Source organism: Anabas testudineus, chromosome 13 (assembly GCF_900324465.2).
Source record: "Anabas testudineus chromosome 13, fAnaTes1.2, whole genome shotgun sequence".
NCBI lineage: Eukaryota > Metazoa > Chordata > Actinopteri > Anabantiformes > Anabantidae > Anabas > Anabas testudineus.
Genome location: NC_046622.1, coordinates 13,248,489 through 13,271,872, shown reverse-complemented (window position 1 = coordinate 13,271,872; position 23,384 = coordinate 13,248,489). Strand labels below are relative to the sequence as shown.

The following is a 23,384-nucleotide window of genomic DNA, read 5'->3' as shown; positions in this document are numbered from 1 at the left end:
TACCACAGCAGTAAAGTGGTAAATCTCAACAGGCTTTACAGATGGGATATAGATTTATCCTTCCAATACTACAACTGGATAATTATAGAAATAATCCTAAAGATCATGGCGTCTGTGTGTGGGCTTAGGGGAAAGCTTTAGCTTCAGCTGTCAGAGAGCAGGAACAGAGAACATGTCAGGTCAACATGGTGCCACATATAGGATCTAATCTACACCTATTCATAATGTCATCTAATGAACTTGCATCAGTTAGTTGTGCCATCCTGCTCAACTGTAGACCTCCTGAAAAGTGTGGGGGAAGCCTCTCTAGTACAGTGCCTGTATTAAGAAATATTCTAGCTGCCTCAGATGATGCTTCTTTTGTAATGATGACTCATTGTGGCAACACTTCAGGCTGTGTGTTATAACCTGAGACACAGTCGAGAGATCTCAACTTTCCACTGTAATCAACCCCCTCCTTGGAGAGCTGCAAGATATCGTGACGGCGTCTCAGTCGTGTTTGTGAGCTTCTGGCTGGGCTTCCTGCTCACAACACGGGCTTGTGTTGCCCGCTGGAGGCGAGGCGGGGGAAGGCACGCAAACTGAAGAGGGAAAGCTCAAGCGCTCCGTGGTTCCCCCCCTTTCTCTCTCTCTCTCTCTCTCTCTCTCTCCCTCTCTCCGCGGCTCACCGTGGATAGTCGCGGCCACGCTCTTCGTCTCCAGCGCAGTGAGAGGAAGACTTGGCAGGGTGAGAGGTGCCAAGTCCACGTTCTGCTCCACCAACTGCACACAAGTAAACTGCCCGCATTAAAAAGCATCACGAAAATCATTACATAAATCTCAGTGATAAGACACGTCAAGTAGCCTGTGAGTCGTCTTGCGCCCTCCCTGTCATCCACAGGTCTGGCAGTCTCACCCACGCCGCACCGCGCGCTCCTTCACTCTTTATTTATTTCTTTTTCCCTCGATGCGCGCCCCCGCTGCGAAAGCCAGAGCGCTCCTCACTCTGTGCTCCCTTCACTTCGTTTCCTCTCCTCCTCTCGACAGCATCCACAACTATAGCGCAACCGTCCCCATCACTCTTTTTTCCCTCCCCTCCTCTTTCTCTCACCGCCAGATCGCTCTCCTCTGCGTCTCTCACCCCGTCGCCCTCCCTCCACCTCCTCAGCTCAGTCCCTCACTCCTCTGACGCACGACAGGGAAGCGGACCCGAGGAAAGAAAGGGGGGGAAAAAAAAGCAGCTGACCCAACCATATGATCCACAGACTCTTGCCATTGCTGCACCGGACAGAGACACGGCCCTGAAGCCGAGGGGAGAACACTCTCACCCGGCCACACTGTTATTGAGCGCTTACCCGGGAGGCGGCGGCGGCAACGGCGGCGGCGGACACGGAGGTGGAGGAGGAGAGGAGAGGAAGAGGAAGCGGACGGGCACAAGTCGAGGACTTGCATTTTAAGCAAACTGGTTAGAAAAAAAAAGAAAGAAGGGATAGAGTCAGAGTCACCGAAGAGCAAGAGTGGGAGAGATTGCATTCCTAGCACGTCTTCATTTCTCCTCTCGTTTGCCTCAGCCTCTGAGAGAGAGGAAGAGAGAGAGAGAGAGAGGGAGAGAGAGAAGCAGGGAAAAGAAGGAGAGAGACCTAACAAGATTTAAACTAGTGCTCTTTTTTCCCCGATGCTTTCCAAATGCACTGCGAAACTAAGGTGAGTTGTTGTTTGGCTGTGCGTAACAGTACCACAGGGCAAATATAACGCCGATGACTAAAGCTGTGTGTTTAGATATTTATCGGTGTCTGCATAGCTATGGACTTCAAAAAGGACAACAAGCGCTCTCCATATTTCGAGGATAACGGACCAGTCTACTCATCAATAGGCGTTCATTCTTTATTCGCCGTTTTTTTTCTGCCAATGTCACGACGAAAGGCTGCTGCATTATGCTTGGCATGTATTTCAATAAGCACCCTGCTCTCTCCGCTGTGCTGTCAGCAAGGTTATTTTTTTTGGGGGGGGGAAATTCCAGAAATGATGGAAGGATTCCGGACGGTTTGGGTAAGATTGGAGCTTTGTTTGAGACCCGCCGTGTCTCCTAAACTAAACTAAAACATTTCCATGGGTCGTTTTGAAATCGCCACTCTCGACGAGCGGCACTTTAATTCGTGAAAGTCTGCAGGGTCGTGGAGAACCTAGTGGCTCATTCACATGCGCATCTCTTCACCCCCCCCCCCCCCCCCCCCTTTTCTCTGTGCCCCGCTCCCCCTTTTTCATCTCTCCCTCTCGGTTCCCCCTCTTGTTCCTATCTAACGGCACCGCCACTCTAATTTCTTATTCTCTTTTTTCACAGCCCGGCATCGGACGGTGAGCGGGACGCACCGGGCAACAACAGGGCACACCGCAGGAGGATATGTGAAGTTGGAATCCCACTAAACTAAGTACGTATATCACCTTATTTGATACACCCAAGGGAATATAATAAGGCACGAATTATTTTAAATAGCTTTACATGTCGTTATTACGTTTTTTTGAGATTGCATCTACGATTTTTTTTTATCTGTACCATGGGAGTGGAATCAATCAATCCTGGAGGATTACGCACGGAGGGGGAAGTGAAAACTGATTTTGAATGTTGCTGTGAAGGGGATCGTGTTCGAGGATCTTTTTGTTTTTTTGTTTTTTCCTTGGTGCGTTTTCCTATCACGTCTTTTTTTTTTTGGGGATTACAATAAAGCCTGTTTTGCTCCTTTTTCCTCTTCCCCTGCTATTGGGCTTTTGATTTCAGCACCATGGACAGCGGCTCTGCTACAACACACGCTCCCAGCGCATCTCATCTGGATCTTCAGCACCCCCGTTTGAACGGACAGTGCTCAGTTTGTGTGTGTGCGTGTGTGTGTGTGTGGTGGAAGGAGGAGGGGGGGGTGCGAAAAGTCAGCCTACATAAAAGATATTCAGAAGCTATGTGTGTGTGCATGTGTGTGCGCCTTGTGCCCGACTTCTACCCACTAAACACCACGGATTAATTACAAATCTGACTTTTACTCTCCTCATCATCATTGTCATCATCGTTATTCTTCTTATTTTTTTGGGGGGGGGGGGGGTTCGTTTCTTCATAGATCATATCTCTATTTCTAGGCCGGAGCTACTAAAACACACCCTTAGAATCGAGCAGCTTCGCCCACTGCGCTTTTCACTTGCGCCGTTTTCTCCTCTAATCCTCAAATGACATCAGTTGGGAAAGCCAGCATAAGTTGTATTGATTTAATTTCATTTTTTATTTTTTGGCAAACGACAGGTTCAGCTACAATGAATTAGTGTCTCGATTAATTGTCTTTCAGTGTGGAGCTTTTGACCTAAGAAAACGCCGAGGGCAAAACGCCTCCAGACTCTAGACTCGACACGAATCACTGGACTTGGTTTTCCACTGTTTTTCAGGCTCACACTGGCAAATTCCCATTTCTGTAGCCTCTTCGGCACTGCTTCCATAACATTTACCCTATTTGTTATATTAGATGTCAGTAAGGCATTGACGAAAGTATATAAACACAGAGAGATTGGTTTTAACGAGGTCGATGTTCAGACCTCAACAACGCTCATCCTGTCCTAATAATAGTCGAGCTGACACCTGCGTATGACTTTCTGTGCACCCACACTTTCCACCGGCTTTTTCGGGATTCTCGTTGACTGAAAGACAGATTAAGGTCTCTGTTATGTAATAAATACAGCGGGAGGACGGTGTCTCCTCATCACTAACCTCACCCACCTTCGTTTATTCATGACGATAAGTATCTCTGGGGTGATTTATTGCGACCTCACCAGCATATCTGCTGTATAATAAATGACATTACCGCCTGTACAGTGACGGTAAGTGTTTTGAGTGTAGAGATTTGTTTGTGTTGCTGGCTATCATATTACCCTTCCAGGATTGTTGGGCCCTATATTTTGCTTGAAATATCCGGCAAGTGGTCTCCAATGTCATTCTATAATTCATTGGTATTCATTTCAATGCCATCTTTCCTTCCACTGAAACTAATGGACTCTTCCTTCCCTCTCTCATCTCTGCCTACCTCTCACCTCAAACTTCATTTTGTGAGGGTGTGTGTGTGTGTGTGTGTGCTTACGTGTCTAATCACTACCCCATCCCCTTTCCATTCTCTTTTCTCTGTTGCAGTGCTGTGAAGTGGCTCTGTCACTGGAGCCAAGACTTCATCCCATTGGTGTCAGCAAGGATGCTGTGGGTTACCTTGCTGAGCACCATAGCCTTAGGATGGACCACCCCGATCCCACTGCTAGAGGACTCAGAGGAGATTGACGAGCCCTGCTTCGAACCCTGCTACTGCGAGGTCAAAGAGGGCATCTTCCATGTCCACTGTGACAGTAAAGGATTTACAAATGTCAGCCAGATCTCCCAGATATGGAGCCGGCCCTTCAAGCTCAACCTGCAGAGGAACTCCATGAGGAAGCTTTACTTTAACAGCTTCCTCCATCTCAACAATGCCATATCCATTAATTTGGGTAATAACGCCTTGCAAGACATCCATGCTGGAGCGTTCAATGGCTTAGGAATACTCAAACGACTGTTTCTACATGAAAACAAACTAGAGGTTTTCAGAAATGACACTTTTCTGGGGTTGGAGAGTTTAGAATATCTCCAAGCAGACTACAATGTTATCAAAAGGATTGAAAGTGGTGCGTTCAGGCACCTTCACAAGTTGAGAGTGCTCATACTTAATGACAATCTGATCCCAGTGCTGCCAAATTATCTTTTCCGGTCTGTGTCACTCACACATCTGGACCTGAGGGGAAACAGACTAAAGACTTTGCCATACAAGGGCACACTGGAGTATGTTGGGAGGAGCTTAATGGAAATCCAGCTGGAGGAAAACCCCTGGAACTGTGTGTGTGAGATCGTCCAGTTAAAAACTTGGCTGGAGAGAATCCCTTATACAGCTTTGGTGGGCGAGATCACATGCGAGTATCCTTTCCACTTACATGGGAAAGACTTACGGGAAATCAAGCGCACTGAGCTCTGTCCACTGCTCTCTGATGCAGAGATTGAGGCCAAGCTGGGAATTCCCCGGGTCCCTTTCAGCAACGAGAACCCATGGCCTACTAAACCTTCCTCCATGCTCTCGTCTTTTCACAACACGGCCTCTTCTGTGGATTACAAGGAAAGAGTTGTCAAGCCTACCAAACGACCACGGACCACAAAGAACCCCCCAACCCCTCGTAGCATTTACCCAGGCATCAACCAGCCCCCCATTGCTGGCTATCAAACAAGGCCTCCCATCCCAATAATTTGTCCTGCTGGATGCATTTGCAACCTTCACATTAACGACCTGGGGCTAACAGTGAACTGCAAAGAGAAAGGTTTTCATAACATTTCTGAGCTCCTGCCGCGGCCTCTTAATGCCAAGAAATTATATCTCAGTGGAAACCTAATACAGAAAATATACCGCTCTGACTTCTGGAACTTCTCAAGTTTGGATTTACTGCATTTAGGGAATAATCGGATATCTTATGTCCAGGAGGGCGCATTCATCAACCTGCCAAATTTGAAAAGTTTATACTTGAACGGGAATGACATTGAGAGACTCACTCCTGGAATGTTTCGGGGGCTTCTGATGTTGAATTATCTTTACTTTGAGTATAATGTCATACGTGAGATACAACCTAACACCTTCTCCCTGATGCCAAAGCTCCAGCTGGTTTTCCTCAATGACAATCTGTTACGCTCCCTCCCCAGTGATGCCTTTGCTGGCACAAACCTTGCACGCCTCAACCTCCGCAACAATTACTTTGTTTCCTTGCCTTTGCATGGTGTTCTGGAGCATCTGGCCTCGATTGTTCAGATTGATCTCCATCAAAACCCCTGGGACTGCTCATGTGATATCGTCCCCCTCAAACAGTGGCTGGAAAAACTCTCTTCTGTCATCGTGGTCGGAGATGTCATTTGTAAGACACCTGAGTTTGCTTTTGGCAAAGACCTGCGTTCCCTGGAGGTTGAGGTCATCTGCCCTGAGATGAGGTACTCTTCAGGTCCCTCTCCAGCCTTGCCTGGTGGGGATGATCTCACCACAGGGAGCTCAGACATGGGTCAGGCTAGTGGAAGAGGAGCTGTCCCACTGTCTGTCTTGATCCTCAGCCTACTCATTCTCTTCATCTCAGCTGTGTTCGTGGCAGCCGGGCTTTTCGCCTTCGTTCTCCGACGCAGGAAGAAGCTGCCCTTCCGAAAACGCTCTGAGGTAGATCTGACAGGGATCCAGATGCAGTGCAGAATTTTTGAGGACCCGCCAAGGCAGAGCAGTGCGGGTAACACTGGCACGCCAGAAGAACCAGCGTCGAGTATGCACACACACACTCACAGCAATCACACACATGCACATGGTCACGTTTATGATTACATCCCCCATCCTGTGACTCAGATGTGTAACAACCCCATCTATAAGCCTAGAGAGGGGGAGATAGCAGAGGAAGACAGAGCGCAGTTTTCAGAGAAGAAAGACAATGGCAGCAGTAGCAACAGTAACTACAGAACCTTGTTAGAGAAAGAGAGAGAGTGGACTCTGGCCGTCTCCAACTCTCAACTGAACACCATCGTCACAGTCAACCACACCACGGCTGACATGGCAGGATTTCATGAGAATGGAGGGCTCTGCCCTACAGTGATTGACAGTCAGAGGCCCACGCCAACAGTGGGCTTTGTAGACTGTTTGTATGGGACAGTACCGAAACTAAAGGACATGCATGTGGCACATGCACACCCACCAGGCATGCAGTACCCGGATTTGCAGCAGGATGCACGGCTGAAGGAGACATTGCTTTTCACGGCGGGAAAAGGCTGCTACCCTGACCCGTCCCAAAGCGATTACCTCGAGTTAAGGGCCAAACTTCAAACCAAGCCGGATTACCTCGAAGTCTTGGAAAAATCTTACCGGTTTTAACATCTCTAGCCCTTGGAGAAAAAAAAAATCGAAATAAGGTTAACATGTTCATTTTGCCACTTTCAAAAAAAAAAAAAAAAAAAAAAAAATCACCAAAACCAATATTTAAAAATAAACTTGAAAAAGCAGCATGATATAAAATAAAACACTATATTACAGTTACGTTTCCCCCCAAATCACTTTGGAGGAGAGGCCATTCTCAGATATTTCAATGAAGTGCCTTTTTTTCAGAGTAGCCAGCAATGTCAACAGCCGTTATTTTTATAATATATAAATATCTCTATATGCCCAAGAGAGAGCAAAAGAGGAACAAGAGGGGCACCGGGAAATAAAACATCCTAAAATACATCTGTCAATCAAAACCCCTTTTTATGGAGTTACCATGACTACCATGACAAGACACACGGGAGCAGGACGTCTCCCTGACTTAACGGGGCTTTCCTTTTGGTCTCTTTTACCCCTGGCTAAGATGTACAAACACCCGGAGGCCGTGCACATAAAGTTTGTAGGAAATGATTGAAAGAGAGAAAATATAAATATATATATATAAATATACATATATATATTAAAATGAACTGCAGTTTGCTGCATGCACTCGCTTCAGTGCAGGAAGTGAGGAGATTTACTGAGAACTATCACATCCCAATATGAACAGAGATACTGCAACACATTTACAGTTCAGTGTTCTATTTAATTTTTTATATCTTATTAATATGATTATTACTATTATTGAGGACTTCTGTCTATATCAGGGTGCTTCTCGTAAAAAGGACGCGCCAACGCACGGATGGTAAAACATTTGTGAATATTACTATAGGACAACGCTCAAGGTTTTCTGGATATTTCCATGCACTTTGTTAAGACCCCAACTCCTCCCCCATCCATTGCTTCTGGATTCCTCATCGTCACCCACTAACAGCTTTGTAGGAGGCACTTTTAATGTTTTCTCTCTCACAAAGATTTGAAGAAAATTGTGCATATATTTATTCTGTAATTTCAGTGAAGACTTTAATTGTAAAGGTAATGTTAAATCAATGTATAGTGATTATGCGTCTGGTATAGCCTTCTTAATAAAAAAACAAACTCTTCAGTCAAATGATGAAAGGGTTGATGCCACAGGAACCTGTGTGTGCACTGCTATTGACAGGCTGTGTATATGGTGTCTTGTTAAAATGGCATGTTGAAGCTGTGGTCAACCACCAAGAGATAATACCGCTGGAGATTGAAAAATAGCGAGTGAACCAGCAGAGTGAGAGAAAAGAATGCAGTGGAGGGCAAACCCATTTCAATTCAGTACAGCTCTTGAATTTAAACAATTGTTAAACTGTTATTTTCAGACTAGCACCTGATTAAATTACACGGAAAGGGTCAATAGAAAGACAAGTTTGGCTTTTTTTCCCAGGAGATTATATCAAAATTATCTATCTATCCATATCCAATATATTAATATTGGATATCCTATCATTGTCACCTGACAGATCTCACAGTGTGCACTACATTATTGGTCCCACTTTGGCGTAATCTAACAGGTAGAAGATACAGAATTATAGAACAAGTCAAGTGAATGCTACTAGTTCAAGTGGATCATAAGAGAGGACAGCAAATCAGTGAGGCATGCTGTGATTTCCATTATCTAGACAGGTATTGCTAATGTAGACTAATAAACAGACATAATTGAGAGAGTGAGTGAAACCATGGTTGGAAGTAGCTCTTTGAATTTGCTGACTCCCTCCAATGTAGCAGTATGAGTTTAAACCACTGGGGGGCAATGAAAAGGCATTCAGACTCATTTTGCAAATTGAATGCAGTTAAAATGTAATGCACACATTGTTTATCATAGGTCCTATTCATTATGAATTATTAAAAATATATATATTTATACAAAAAAAAAAGTGAGAAAAGACTTAATTCATTTCAGTTCAGTCTCTTCTTTTCTCTTATATCTTAAAAGTATTTAGGTGAATCAAGAAAGAAATCCTGAAAGAGCTGAATGAGAGTTTCACATGTTGGGTTTGATTCGTTTTGCTCAGGTTTGTTGATCGCTCATATTTTGTGCATTGAATCTCCTATTTCTCAAGTTTCAATGGTCTTCTCCACAGCAACCATAAATTGCCCAACTCATATTTCTCTATGATTCCTTTCTGGGACCAAAACACTAGAAGCATACAGAAAAACAAAGTTCAATCAGCTGATGAGTAAATATTGTGTTACAGTACACACAGTCAGTTTTAATCTGGGAAAAAAAAAAAAAAAAGATGCCCTCTTGATGTCTATACATTTGTGAATATCTGTGGGAAGAAGGGTGAATTCCTGTTTTGCTTTTGAATTGGCATGATATGCAATTTGGTTTTTGTTTTAATAGATTTATTAGGAGTGGTGATCCTCAATAGAAACTGAGTGTGACGGTTTCTCACATGTGTCAACTTACACTAAGTGGAAGATATGTAGCAAAAACACATGCTTCCCTGTTGAATGGGAAGGTCCTTAGCTAGTGTAGAACAGCCATTTCCAGTATAGATCATCGATGATCCAGCCTATAAGCTGACACATTATGGGACGTTTTTATCTTGTGTTGTCTGCATTGTTTCATTTTGTTGACGATTATTGTTGCTCTAAAACGAGTGGAAGTCACCTTCATTTGAAGCCTTTGTAAGCATGGTGGTTTTTGTTTTCTACTCAGAAAGTTTCACATTGCTGTATCATCATGTTCTGCTGACCCACCGCATTTATCTGCTCTTTTCTTTTTTTGTTATTTATTTATTTTCTTTTAAACTTTATATACCCTTAACACATGTACAGATACATGCATATACACACACACCGACACACACAAATCCTTCCTATCCTTGACCAAGAGGTTAGCCTATGTGGTCAGCATTTTCAGTGTGCACTTACTTTGATTAAAAACATAACGCATTACTCTGTTAACCCTAACCCCAACCCTCACCCCACACCCTAAATGAACAAATAAATAAAGTTTTGGGATCATTTCTGATTTTGCTATAGCCCCATATTTTGGCTCCCATTTACCCTCTACCCCCACCCACCATAATATTTTACAAATGACTGCTGGGCTTTGTCCCGTTTTACCTTGCCGAGTGGTTTTGTCCCAATAAATCCTCTTGTTATCCTGCACTAATATCTTCAAGTGATTTCATACTTTGCTGGGGTGTTAGATAAATACAACCAGTGGAGGTGAAGGTTGGCTAAATGTTTCTCTTTTTTGTGTGGAATGTAAGCATGCACGCTTTGAATGAATCTGTCTCTATTATGTCAGGGATATTTGAATTTCACAGTGGAGGTTAACCTTTCCTTCAACATCCCTCCTGAGGTTTGTATGTTGGCAAGACCTGAACGTGGGCCTTTCTTTTTGTCCTTGGCTTTCTCTGTGTCACTGTCATCATAACTCCATTTTTAAATGTTTTCTCTCTCCCTCAGATGTATACTTTTATGTTTGCCTTTAGTCTGATGATGAGTTTGTATTGTGACCTATTGAGGTCCTCTGTTCTTTCACAGGGTTTTTGGCTGGTGGCTTCCTATATGAATCGATCTTGGTTTTGACTATTTTAACCAAGTTTGTTGAAAAGCAATCTGTTGTGGATTTCTCTGTTCTTATGCTTCTGTTAATGTTTATCAGCATTTAAATCCTTTTTAAAATTTTGGCCGACACATGATATCTGCCACACCTGCCGTACATTTATGTGACCCTCTAATACTACTAAAACCCACATACATTAATTAGCAGTGTCATGCATCTGCTAGACCTTATTAAGATATAGTTTGTGCTGGATTTATGGCAGCTGATGTATTATTTACTGGCACAGTTACACTGATCAAGTAATGCAAACGGCAACAACAGACTGGCAGTAATTTCCTATGCTGTAAATTTTCTGCAAGCCTTTTCTCTGGAGTTCATTTCAGTCCCTTTGTAATTGAGTTGATTTGTAAGTGTGCTTGGTATACTTTCCTTAAGGCATTTATGTAAAAGTCTTAATAGAGCATAATGCAGCAATGCATGCTCATTATCACACACGTAATGACACATAATTCTATATCAGTCAGCTGATGTAAACCTTAACCATGACATAGCTGTTTCAAATTAGCTTGTTTAAGAGATGTGAGATACCATAAGCCTATTAGAAAAGCTTCTGTAGTCTCTCACACCAGCTCAGAATTCATTCTACCCATTAGCTGTCAATAAAGATAAGTGGATATTTTTGTGTTGAATAGTGGCAGCAACCTGGATTTGACTGTGTGGATTGCACGTACAATTTTAGTTGGTCCCCAGGGATGTGGTTTTATGTGCAGAGTGGTGTTTTTTTTTCCTTTCCTCTGGCTGGTTGCAATATTATTGGGCCACTCGTTGTCTGTGTATCTGTCTTCTGCTCTATGCTTGTTTGCTTTATTAAGCAAGGCATGATTTAGAATGGGAGCACCAATAGGATAGCAGCAGCAATAACAAAATGTGGGGTAAGGATCAGTTTGAGAGCACTATTAATGGGAGGGAGAGCACAGACAAGCAGCTTAGAGAAGAAGAAGGGTGAGAGAACATGGAAGTGCCGGTAGACTGGATGTGCCACTTAATGAAAGCAGGAATTGTTTTTGCTTCTAAAAGTAGCCGTAATTGTCCAATTAACCAAATGGAGAGACCAAAGGAAGCATGTCATAAAGGGGACTGAAAGAGGATCGTGACCACTTATATTGTGTGTGTGTGTGTGTGTGTGTGTGTGTGTGTGTGTATGTCTGTGTCTGTGTGTGTGATATGCTTTCTCCATTTGGAAATAGGGAATTATCTCCAGTTTGCTGAAAAAGCCAATCTGTCTTCACCCATGGTGCTGAGGTTGCAGTATGCTGCAGGTGCAACATACAAAAAGACACTTTCCACTTTTTGTGCAAGCGTGTCTTTGTGCATCGTGGCGAATGGCTGGGAGCCCCCCACCCACCCCCTCCCCATGTGTGTGTGTGTGTGTGAGCTCATTTAAGTTTTCTGTGATTGTGCTGATGGTTCAATTAACTTGTGTTTTTCTTTTGTGGCGTCACGCAGCGCTGTGTATTTATTAGTACATTATTTATTAGTGAGACTGTACTTAGTGCTGAGTGCATTTTCTGCACTACAATTACTAGTGATGCTGTGATGCATACTGCAGCACTTTGATGAGCTGGACTGTGTTGACAATGTGTGATAATAAGCAGAGAACTGACTGTCATTTGCTACACATTAGCCTGTTATGAAAATGCTATTAGATGCTTTTCTAAGAGGGATGTAATGGATGTTAGACAACAACATAGTTAAAGACGGAAAAAGAGAACCTTCAAGTAATAGGATTCCTATGGACCCGAGATTATGAAAAGAAATTGTCTTTAACACTTCACTCAGCTGTGCTGCAGTGCAGAAGCTCGACTGACCCAGTATGGCAAAAGAGAGATAGAGAGGGAGAGAGAGAGGGGAGTGAAGGAAGATAGAGGAAAAAGGGGTGTGGAAAGAGCCGGAGTGGGAACGTGTGAGAGCGAGAGAGAGAGTGATTCTCCACCTTCTGCTACTTCTGCTTTCGTGTGTGCTCTAAAGCTCGGCGCTGTAAAGGCCTGCATTCGCATTGTTTGCCTGGTGAATTGTGGTCCCCTGAGAACGTGGCCCTCTCTCTTGTCTGAAAATACTGCAAGTTTGGGAAAAGTTGCAGTCATTTTTGCTGCTCAGCAGTGTGCTACAGCCACAGCCTTCTGTATGTAAGAAAGATTAGCAATCTGTGTCGTTATCACTCATTGCAGGGAAGGGGAGGGGAGAACGGGAGGCACAATTTCATAAAATAAAATATAGAGCACAGTGTCCCTGGCTGGTGTTCCGAATAGCCCATCTCCATCTTTGTTCCGCAGTGTGGGGCCTACTTTGAGCTTTGGAATGGCCTTTAGTGGATTGCCTAACAACTCGTCTTGATTCTTGCATACAGTGAGCTCAGCCACTTATTATTTTTTCCATGTAACCATTACAAATGAGGTGGCATTTGCACAAAGTCAATCATTTGTAACCTCTTTGGTCTCCTACTTTTATATTTTTTCTTCCTATTTTCCTGTATTGTACTTCTGTTTCTCCTCTCTAAACTCTCTCTATTAACCATTTACTTATTTGTTTTCTGTCCATTATTATGTCCTTATTACCACCTGTTAATTTGCCCCTCTATGTACTGTATCTCTCATTTAGTACTCAAACAATGAGTGACCTACTGACCTTGCTGCCAGTGTGTATATAGCTCTCTGCTGGGTGATATTCCAATAATAATAGTTGTGTGTTTTGCTTTAGCTCTCATGGTACAACTGCTTTTGCAGCTAGTCTCCAACAATGAGGCTGTATGTGTGTGTTAGCCAGGTGCATTGCTTTTTACAGAGTGCGCTGACATCCACAAGTGACCCGAGAGAATGGGCCAAACTGGTTGAAATAAGAGTCCGATAATGGAGTAAAGAGAGAATAAGCCAACTGCAGTGCTTGTTTTATACATAGAAGGCACTGCCTCTGTGCTGTTAAAAGGCTGCCATTTGTTTTAGATGTGGTTGTTGTGTTGCTGGCAAATAAAGAGAGAAAAACCTAGGAAGCTAGCAACATATTTATTTAACCCAAACCACAACTTTCCCTAAACCTAACACGGTTTTTTTTTTGTGCTTGAATCCAAGAAATCGAACCACTCCATGACCTTCTCTGTTAGTGTAAACATGATGATGTTGGTGAATGATAAATCACCTCTTTCACTGTTGTCGAACTCCTTTTTATGTGGACTGAAAATTAAGACTGGTGTTACATTTGTGTGTGTGTGTGTGTGTGTGTGTGTGTGTGTAGTGGTTTGACATTCAGTTGCTCTACTCAGATGATGAATGGTTTTCTTGGCCAGGGCCACCTGCTGGTGGCTGGTATAGCGGATGTGATTAGTCGTTTAAAGCTCATAATGCTTCTTACCAAAAAGCAGCTTTCATGGTGTTAAATGAAATTTCAAATCACAGAATGTTTGGTATTCTGAGACTCTGAGATCGTACCGATAATAAAAAACAAAAACAGAAAAAAAAAACATTAATGCATGTGTTAAATTTATGCCAATAAAACCCCCCTTGATTAGTGTAATGCACGCTGCTGTGCCAGCATACTCCTACAAATATGAGTGACTGAAATTGTGAATGAGAAGGAAAAGAAATAAGAGGGAAGCAGAGGTGATGACTGAAGAAGAGACGATTAGGAGAGAAAGAGAGGGGAAGTAGAGATGAAGGGAGAGGGTTGGATTTCTTTCTGCTCTGTCTGTTCAGACTGGTTAATCTTGGTTGTGTACTCATTGGCTGCTCAGATGGTTTGTGTGTTTTTGCATGAACAACACACACTAACGGTTTTAAAAATGTACCCTAAACTAAAGAAAAGCACATCTGCATGTGAAATTAATTACAGATTCTTTTGGCGGGGTCAAAATGTTGCAGATCGACATTTATGTGGCCAATGAGGTGCTCTGTTATATTGTACCTTGCTCTTGAGCTATGTAAATGTTTGTTATGCATATGAATAAAATATGTGTATTTGCTTGCACACACTTCTCCTCTACGAGAGAAAACACGAGGATTTTTAGACTTGGACTTTTTGTGAAATTCCATTTGTATTGCTAACAATGTGTCTCACCTCTGTTCGTGCATTTGCCTACGTGCATTGCTGGTTCTGGCTGGGCGATAAGCTTGCTGACTTCCATTAGCCCCAGGCTATGGTTGTAGCACAAAGAGAGGGCAAGTGAAGCAGAAGGAAGCAACTGGAGAAAAGGGCTAGGGAGGAGTGTTTCGGGACATATGGTCAAAGAGACAGACGAGCGAGGTGCATTTACCCAAACTGCAGGACAAAAAAAAAAAAAAGGCTAAGCTGATATTTTCCAGGGTTTTAGTCCCAGTTATTGTTGCAGGTGGAACATTGTTTAGAAGTTATCAACAATTCTTTAATGCTTAAATGCTTTAATGAGCTAATTACAGTTTTTGCCCACATCAATAACAGATAATGTACATTTTGATTGCGTTAGTGCAAATGTCTGGTTAACTGTTTATGACAATAGTTTTTCTCGTTACATTTAGACATTTTATGGAGAAATACTTCTACTTCATAAAACAGTGGCGTCTTTGAGTTACTGCACCTGTTGTAGAGTTGTAGAATTTGACAACATCTACTATCAACTACTACACAGTGAGTCATGTATTCAATTTCTGTCGTTTTAATTTATGGTTGTCAGGCAAGGCTCTCGCTAACGGGCTGAACTTTACCTACACACACACTAAAGCTATTTTCCTGCGTGTTTGTGTGTGAGGGACGTCGTGGCCTTTTGGACTACAGCACCAAGACACACCTCACTCGAAGACCCGATTTCTGCTTCGTTAGTGAACGCAGTGATGTGTAATGTCTCTCCACATACGCTGTACAGCACGTGTGCATGTCTATGACGGCGTGTGTGCAATGATGTGGATCTGTTGTTGTGCTAGTGGGAATTCTCAGCGACTACTTCTACAGCTGAGAGAGAGAGAGAGAGAAAGAGAGATTCGTGGAGATTTTTTTTTTTGCCTAATGAGCAGGGATCACTTGCATTGTTAGCATTAGCTCAACAATTCAGGACTTAGTCTAATTAAGGCCTGACTGCTTTCAGAGGATCAGCACTCACCCGCATTGACATATGTGACAGATGTACTGTGCACACACACACAAACACACACATGCACGCCTGCCTAAACATTTCTATAGGTGTTGACTGTCTTGATGGCTAGATTCACAGCTATTAAAGGATTTTCAATGCCAAACAGCTGCAGCAGTTATGAGATGTATTTTTTTAATGGCTACAGCTTAGAGGAAAGGTCATGTGGATGGCATGTCGGCAGAGTGTTGAATGCATGTACATTTTGATTATACCACAATATATGACCTAAAATGAGACAGTCCACCTTTATTGGACAAGCAGCAGATATCTGAAGAGCTGACTATATCTATTCTTTGGAATATTTGTGCTTTGTGTGTCTATGTGTCGACTCTACTGATAACGTTTCCTATCCTTCTACTTGTACAAGCACCTGGGCATGTCTTTGATTAAGCATTCATTATCACCTTCATGCTTTATTCCCCCTGCTAAGAATATAAGAGCACAGCAGTTGCCACATAATCTGTGGTACCACGCAAAGCACAGTTTCCAAGAAGACAAAAAAGGAAACCAGTAGATGTGTAGATGTGTTAATTCAGTAAGGGAAATGGTTATTATTATGTTTGGAACTTATGGATCTCTGCCTGCGAGTGTGAACGTAGGAGGAGCATGTGTTTCTTCTTGTCATGGCAAAACGACCTCATCACGTCTGCGGTGGAGTAAAAGCTGCCTCACCAAACACGAAGATTGGTATTAAGTGCTTGTTTTTGTTATTTAAAGGTTTCACTTATGTCTGTTGATCTGCTAGCTGCTGCCTGCGTGTTTGTTTCTCCGAACAATGTCTAGAGACTATGTGGGTTGTGGAGGGGAATCTATAATGCAGCGCTATAATTCAGGCAGAATGCTGATTCACGGTCACAGGCAGGACAGAAGCAGCACACTGCACGGGTGTATGGGTGCTGCTTTTGCAAATAAGCCTTTGGAGTACTACATGTCTGCTTTACTTGCAAGTGTGTGGTGGATATTTATCTAGATATTCTGTCACTTCTTCCCCGCAGGTTTACGTGTTTAAGTGCAGACAGGCATGTATGCAAGGTGTCTGCTCATGCATGCGTGTGTTTGTGTACGAGTGTAGGCGCATGTATAGCGGTTGTAGGGCACTGAGAGCAGCACCAGGCGCAACTCAGCTGTGTATGAGGGAAGCTGAGATCCCTTAGGGAAATACAACTAGACAGAAGAACAGAGACCCCTGCAGTGAGTGTTTGTGTCTGAGAGAGACAGAAAGCACAATGGAGGGTGGAGGGAGAGAGAGAGAGTTAGATAGCGAGATAGAAAAACAGAGAGGAAAAGAGCCCCCATCCTCTTTCCCTAAGCTGCTGTCACTCTTCTCGCCTCTATCTCGTCTTCCACTCTGGTCTGTCCCCCACCCTTCTCTCGTTCTCTCCATCTTTTAGGAAGAGGAGAGGGCAGGGCATGATAAGAAACCAGAGGTAGAAGAGGGGTGAACGATGAGATGGAGAGACAGGGGAAAGAGAGGATTGGAAATAAACTGTGTAGGTGCTGCAGACGAGTGAAATTATGGAAATCAGACTAAGGACAGAAAGAGTGGAGAGGGGAAGAGAGGGGAAGAGAGGAGACAGGGAGGTGAAGGGTAGGAACTATTTATAAATGTCTGATGTATGAGCATGCTTAACTGCTTCGACTGAGTAATTGTCTGGGCTCCATGAATAATTTGGTTCAAAGAATGACTGAGTGGTGAAGAGAAGAGCCGAGCAGGTGACGGACAGGCGGCTGAGGAGGATGAACTGTCACATGTAAATCTGTAATACTGTACCATCTATCAGCGTGAACGCAGGCCTCAACGTCAGCCGGCAAAATGCTGAACGATTTGTAATCATTTGCAGTGGTCATTATACCAAATTATTTGGTATTAAATAAAAAAAAAGGCGTCAGGATTTGCAGCGAGACAGATTGCTGCTTAATTTAAATGGTGCATTCAGTCTTTTTTTGCTAGCGGTGGTAGAGTGTTAAAAGAAATGGCAGATACAGTAAATAATTGGTGGAAGGGGAGGAGGAGTGGTAATAGCGGTAGTAGTGAGAATGAAGGGACGAGGGAGACGCACTCACAGCAGATGGAGGCTACTTCAGTTCCCCCAGAGACAAAGAGCAATCGCACCTCTTCCTCACCCAAGTCCCTTGTTACGTTGCATCTCAGGAAGAGACATGAAAGGTGGCATCTCTCTTTCTGACCAGAGTCTCTCACTCGCCAACCTCGCATCCTTATCCCCCCTCGCCATCTATTGGAGCGACAGTAGAAGCAGTTGATAGATCGTTCAGGTCGGCGGGGTTGACAGGCAGGCAGATGTAAGAGACAGAGCGGCAGAAAGACATAACAAACGCGTATGGATGTGTTTGTGGAACGGAGAGAGGCCACTTTCCTTAGCACTCTTGTTTTTTTTATTTATTTATTTGTGTTCTCCTGCATGAATTCTTCATCTGGACCTATAAAACCACTTTCTAAGTCATTTTGACTCCATGTGCATTTCCCTCTCTTCTCTTATTTTGTTTATTAATGTGCTTTTTCAGGGAGAAGCAGAACTCTTGCAGCTAAATAAGTGAGTGAGAGAGTGACAGAAATTCAACTTACCATCTTTTTCTCACAAAATAAAATTATGAGTTTTATGCCATCCTGAGATAATCTGCGACCAATTGCTTCATATCTATCCGAAAAAAGCTGGGGTATCAATTTTCTCATCAAACTCTTGAGACGAATTATAGTTAGGTATAGTTTATATAATTAAGATCTGTTGTATCATCATCATACGCCTCCTTTTTTTCCCATCGTAACAGTAGCATCTGATACGTCTCCACATTGGTTTAAATGCTAGGCAGCTAATCACATCAAAGTGCCTTTCTTTAAAGCCATTCATTCCACCTTTAAGTTAATCCTAGAGCCTCTTACTTCACTTTACACAATTAACCCTTTGACACATAATCTCATACATGAGCTGTAAGTGCAGTTGTCTCAGCAGGGAACAATTTTACATGCGATACTGAAAAGCTGTTGATAGAGTATTTATATTGCAGTGATCTTTAGTGAGTCAAAGTGTGAGCAGAAAATTATTGATTACCTCCAGGGATACTTAAGCCAGTGTTTTGTGCTTGAAAGATAAAATAACTCTTTGAGTTGACAGAACAGCCCTTAACATCTATATTCACGCTTTTAACTTCAGTTTGCCCTTTATTATCGAATCACGAGTGTTTACATTTTGCTCATCTGAGAGTGGCGAGGGCAGCAAGTTCCAGGACAAACAAATACCCCACATTTTTCTGCCTTTTGGACTCTTAACTGGACGAATAAATCCCCAAGCATGCATGAGTAAACAGAGCCAAGGTCTTTAAGAGGTTGGAGTGGACTGACACTGAGGTTGTACAGTAGCCATAAGCTGTAGGCAATCTATGGCAGGCAGAGGGAACTATTACAAACAGTGCACTAGTGGATCACAGTATGTGCCAGGAAAAAAAAAAAAAAGAGTGAAATTACAGAGTTACGGTTGAAAAAGCAGCATGCTTCCATATGCCTCTAGGTCAGATTCATTTCAGTGTGCTTTAGTGTGATTTCTTTACACAATATCTCAACAGTCCGAAGGTGAGAAAGTATTGATACGTGGAAGATCAAACTGGTTTTCCCTTTGGTATGTGCTTTGACAGAGGATCTGGGTTTTCTCCTTCACACTTTTCACTTCTTCCTGTCTTCACCTTCATGCCTGATTGCGTGCATGTATGTGAACACGATCAGAATCTCAATTCCAGAGTAAAGGACTTGGTGTGCAGGACATACGGACTGTTTTCCTTTCTCAGGTTTCATGTGTGGCCTCAACCCAACTTTCCTTTTTTTTTTTTTATTTAAAGTTTTATTGAAATGATTCTGTCTACTCTTTTTCTGTCTGTTTCAGTTTAGCAGTGCCACTATTTTTTTGGATGTTGATTTAATCATGTAAATTTGACTTTGTTTTGACAGTTACTAAACAAACAGAATAGTCACTAGTCAGTAAGAGAACAGTGATTAATTCGCTATTATTCTTGCACACGTGTGTGTGCGAGCGTGTGTGTGTGTGTTATCAGTCTAAGATTAGATTGATCTTTCAGAACCTGTTCGAACCACTCTCCAGGATTGAAGTAGACATCAGTAAAGCCTGACATAGCAAAGGGCTACTGCTGAGCTCGCACTGGTTTATTTATCACCCCAAAGTGTGTGTGTGTGTGTGTGTGCTCGCATATTTGGGCTCTCTCACAAAAGCTCCTGTGTCTGAGTACATGCTCTGATTGTGTGTTTATGTGTCGGAGAGGCAGAGAGAGAGAGCAACGGGGAGAAAGTTTATGCAAATATCAGTGTGTCCACTCACATGCACACGTGTGTGTCTGGCAGACTGGACTCAGTCCAAGTTCTGTGTTTCCTCCGTCTGTTCTTACGATATTTATACCACAAGGACAGCGATGACGAAATGAACAGGATTTTGATTAAATGTTTGCTTTTGTGTGTGTGAGTGTGTGTGTGTGTGTGTGTGTGTGTGTGTGTGTGTGTGTGTGTGTGTGTGACCGTGTATTTATAACATAGGGACGGTGATGTGGAGATGAGCTGCATACTGATGAAGTGAAGTTGAAGAGAGAGCCTCTGTGTTGGCAGGCAGAGCCACACAGCAACAACAAGTCATTCACCTAGTTTAGGACACACACACACACACACACACACACACACACACACACACGCTTCATTCCAAAATATTTATGGCAGCTCTGCATGAAGAAACTGCACCACAAGATGTTTTGACAATGAGGAGATTTTTTTTTTTTTTTTTTGCTGTTTTACTGCAGTGCTGAGCCGTCTGCTGTTCCGCTTTCATTGGACACAAATGGTTATTTTTTTCTAATCATCGTTACAGTCATAGATATAAATGACACGCAGAGATTTTCCATAACTCTCCGTGGCCTCTGAATCAGCAGAGAGGTCATTAGAGATGGAGGGAGGAAAGAGGGGAAAAGAGCAGAATGAAAGGAGGGTAATGGATAGAGGAAGCCGAGAGAGAGAGAGGGAGACACAAAGCGAGCAGAGGAGAGAGGACGGGAAAGATCAATAGTGTGTTCTTTGAGAGCTGAGAATCTGCATATCATAGAACAGGGTGAGAGGAGAGTGGGTGTAGGAAAAAAAACCAGAAAAGAAGGCGTGCTAAGTTTTCAGGCTTTGTTTCCTTGTGTTCTGGGGGCAGGGAAAGAGAGTGCGATAGGAGAGCAGGTGAGAGCAGAAGGGGTGACAAAAAAATAGAATTAAAGAAATAAATAAATAAGAGGAGTTGCTTTTCAGAAGTCATTTTCAGTGATATGGGAGAAGTAGTATGCAACAAGGGCGTTACTGAGCGAAAGATAATGGAAGATACAGAGAGAGACGCTGTGCAAGAAAGTAAAGAGAGTCACTCTGCTGGAGAACTGAGAGTGACAGACCGAAGGGGGATTTGCAGTCTTTCTCGAAGATAAGCACACTGTTTTCTTTCTCTCCAACTAACACTCGCAGTGGCGCACACACACATGCACACACACACACACACACACACACACACACACACACACACACACATGCACACACACACACATGCACACACACACACACATGCACACCCTCAACACTATTTTATTGCAGCGAGCTCTTGGCACCTGACAAAAGTTCACCCGCTCAGAGTTGCCATGGCAACGGCGAGATTCGTTGTTGCTACCCGGACAGCCTGATGAGAGAGGAGAGAGGAGAGATGGATAAAAAAGAAATACACCATCTAATTGAACTTTAAATGAGGATGTTAATTTGATGTGAATGCTGTGCAAACAGGAATCTCACGGTACAAAAAAAAAAAAAAAAAATCCATATTTATTTGTGCTTTTTAATTCATGTTTGTTGTGATGTTTTTATTACGACTTGAAGTATAGGCACATTTTTTAAAATTATTTTTACAGAAACATTTATTATTTATCGGACTACTGTGGTGCCGTGTTATCAGACATCACACCATCGCAATCTACCCCCTGCCTCAGCACAAATAATGATCAGTGATACGTCTAAGTGAGTTTAAAATGAAAATACTAGATGTCCCCTCCACGTCCACACTCCATCAGTCCCATTCGGACTAATCTGTAGTTGCTGTCTGTAGTTTCACGTGCTTTGGGTCATTTTGATGTTTCAGTATCATCAAAAGTATTCATCCACTTCAGGTAGTTTGTTTGAATATCTTTTTACTGAAGGAATGACTATATGTCCATAGTGATTAATACCAATGTCACCATAGGGGGTATCTTAACCTGGGATCTTCACCATGAAAAATAACAGCTAACATAAAACGATGAACTAAAACTGTTTACAGAGGCAACCCTAACCCTATTTGAGAGAATTTCTGACATTCATCAATTGTCCCCTCCTTTAAACAGACCTATCACATATGCAATAAACACAGAGATTACACGGCCAGCACTTTCAGGAGCATTGTTCGTAGCTATATTTGAATGAATTTGAAGTTTAAAGCGGGCTACACTATGTGATAAGCATCACGCTAATTAATAATCTGCTCACCACATGGTTTTCATCATGTTATTTCTGTTATTCTATTGGAGACGGTTTGACAGAAGTTTTTTTATTTTTTATTTATGTAGTTATAAAAAGTGGGAAAACTCTCACCGCACTCAAGTCAAGGTTTAATGGAAGTAACTCTCCAGTGCCATCTTCTGTTATAACACTCAGCAGTGTCCTTCATAAATAAATATATCAGGTTATCATCACCTTGACTTGGTGTCTACCTTCAGTCTATCTTAACCACTACCTCTTTATTTCTGTTACTTTACTGACAGGTGTACGTTTCCCATGTTGCACTGTGACTAGCTGACTCTGGTATTGAGTTGTGTTTTGGTTTGCCAATATCTGACAACAGACTTCAAGCTCCGCAGTGTGAAATTCTTCTCAAGGAAAAGGAAGAAGAGCAGGTGGATCATGATGACGCTAATGTTCAAATCTCATGGACATACAGCTACTTGTGAGCAGGTGGTTTTAGCCAGTCTGAAATTAGCAACTACCAACAAGTCTGTGCAGTAATTATGATGTAATGAACAGTGAACACTAATGATAAGTAGGAAGCATTTTAGAAAAGAAGCGTTACATATTTGCTGTGTGAGTGAAGTTTGTGCCATGTGTTGCAATGACCTAAGCAGCCTTTATGAACCCTGTTGATAAGGTAAACACAGGTTTATTCATAGATCCGGCCATACTGAAGTCTCCACCAGCACTGCATTTGACAGTTGCTAGTCCCATGATTAAGCAGTTAAAGCATGTGGTGTCACTATATGTGGCCATAGGGGTTAAAATCTTCACTGACAGGCCTTTTCAAGCGTGTTCATTAAACAACACATCTGCTCAAAGTGCTGGGAAATAGAAATAAGTGTATTTACTTAAGTATTGTTCCTCAGTACAATTCTTACTAGTTAGTTGTAATTAAACATCACATTCAGTGACATGAGATTAATTGGTTTGCATTGAGAGTACTTTTACTTTTGGCACATCAAGTTTTATTTGAGTTACTACGTTTGTACTTTTACTTCAGTACCATTGTGAATGCTCAAATTTTACTTATGACTGTGTATTTGAGTGTATAGGATTACTATTTCTAAGTAAGTAAGTGATTATAGAACCTTTTTCACCACTGGCTTCTCCTCGAGCTTTAGAAAAGTGGAGAAAAGCATATTGCTCACTGAATGCTCACATGGTTTTAACTTCTCTGAGTCAGCTCTGAGGTGGGGCTCCTGAACA

General features: G+C 42.6%; 1 protein-coding gene across 1 annotated transcript; it reads left to right on the top strand.

Moving 5' to 3' along the window:
* The first annotated feature begins 1,001 nt into the window (after positions 1-1,001).
* slitrk3a (SLIT and NTRK-like family, member 3a) lies at positions 1,002-10,042 on the top strand. The gene is made up of 3 exons (XM_026340579.1): positions 1,002-1,683; positions 2,321-2,408; positions 4,142-10,042. Exon 3 carries the CDS (start codon positions 4,200-4,202, stop codon positions 6,912-6,914), a length of 2,715 nt encoding a protein of 904 aa, XP_026196364.1. The 5' UTR covers positions 1,002-1,683; positions 2,321-2,408; positions 4,142-4,199; the 3' UTR covers positions 6,915-10,042.
* Positions 10,043-23,384: the final 13,342 nt, after the last annotated feature.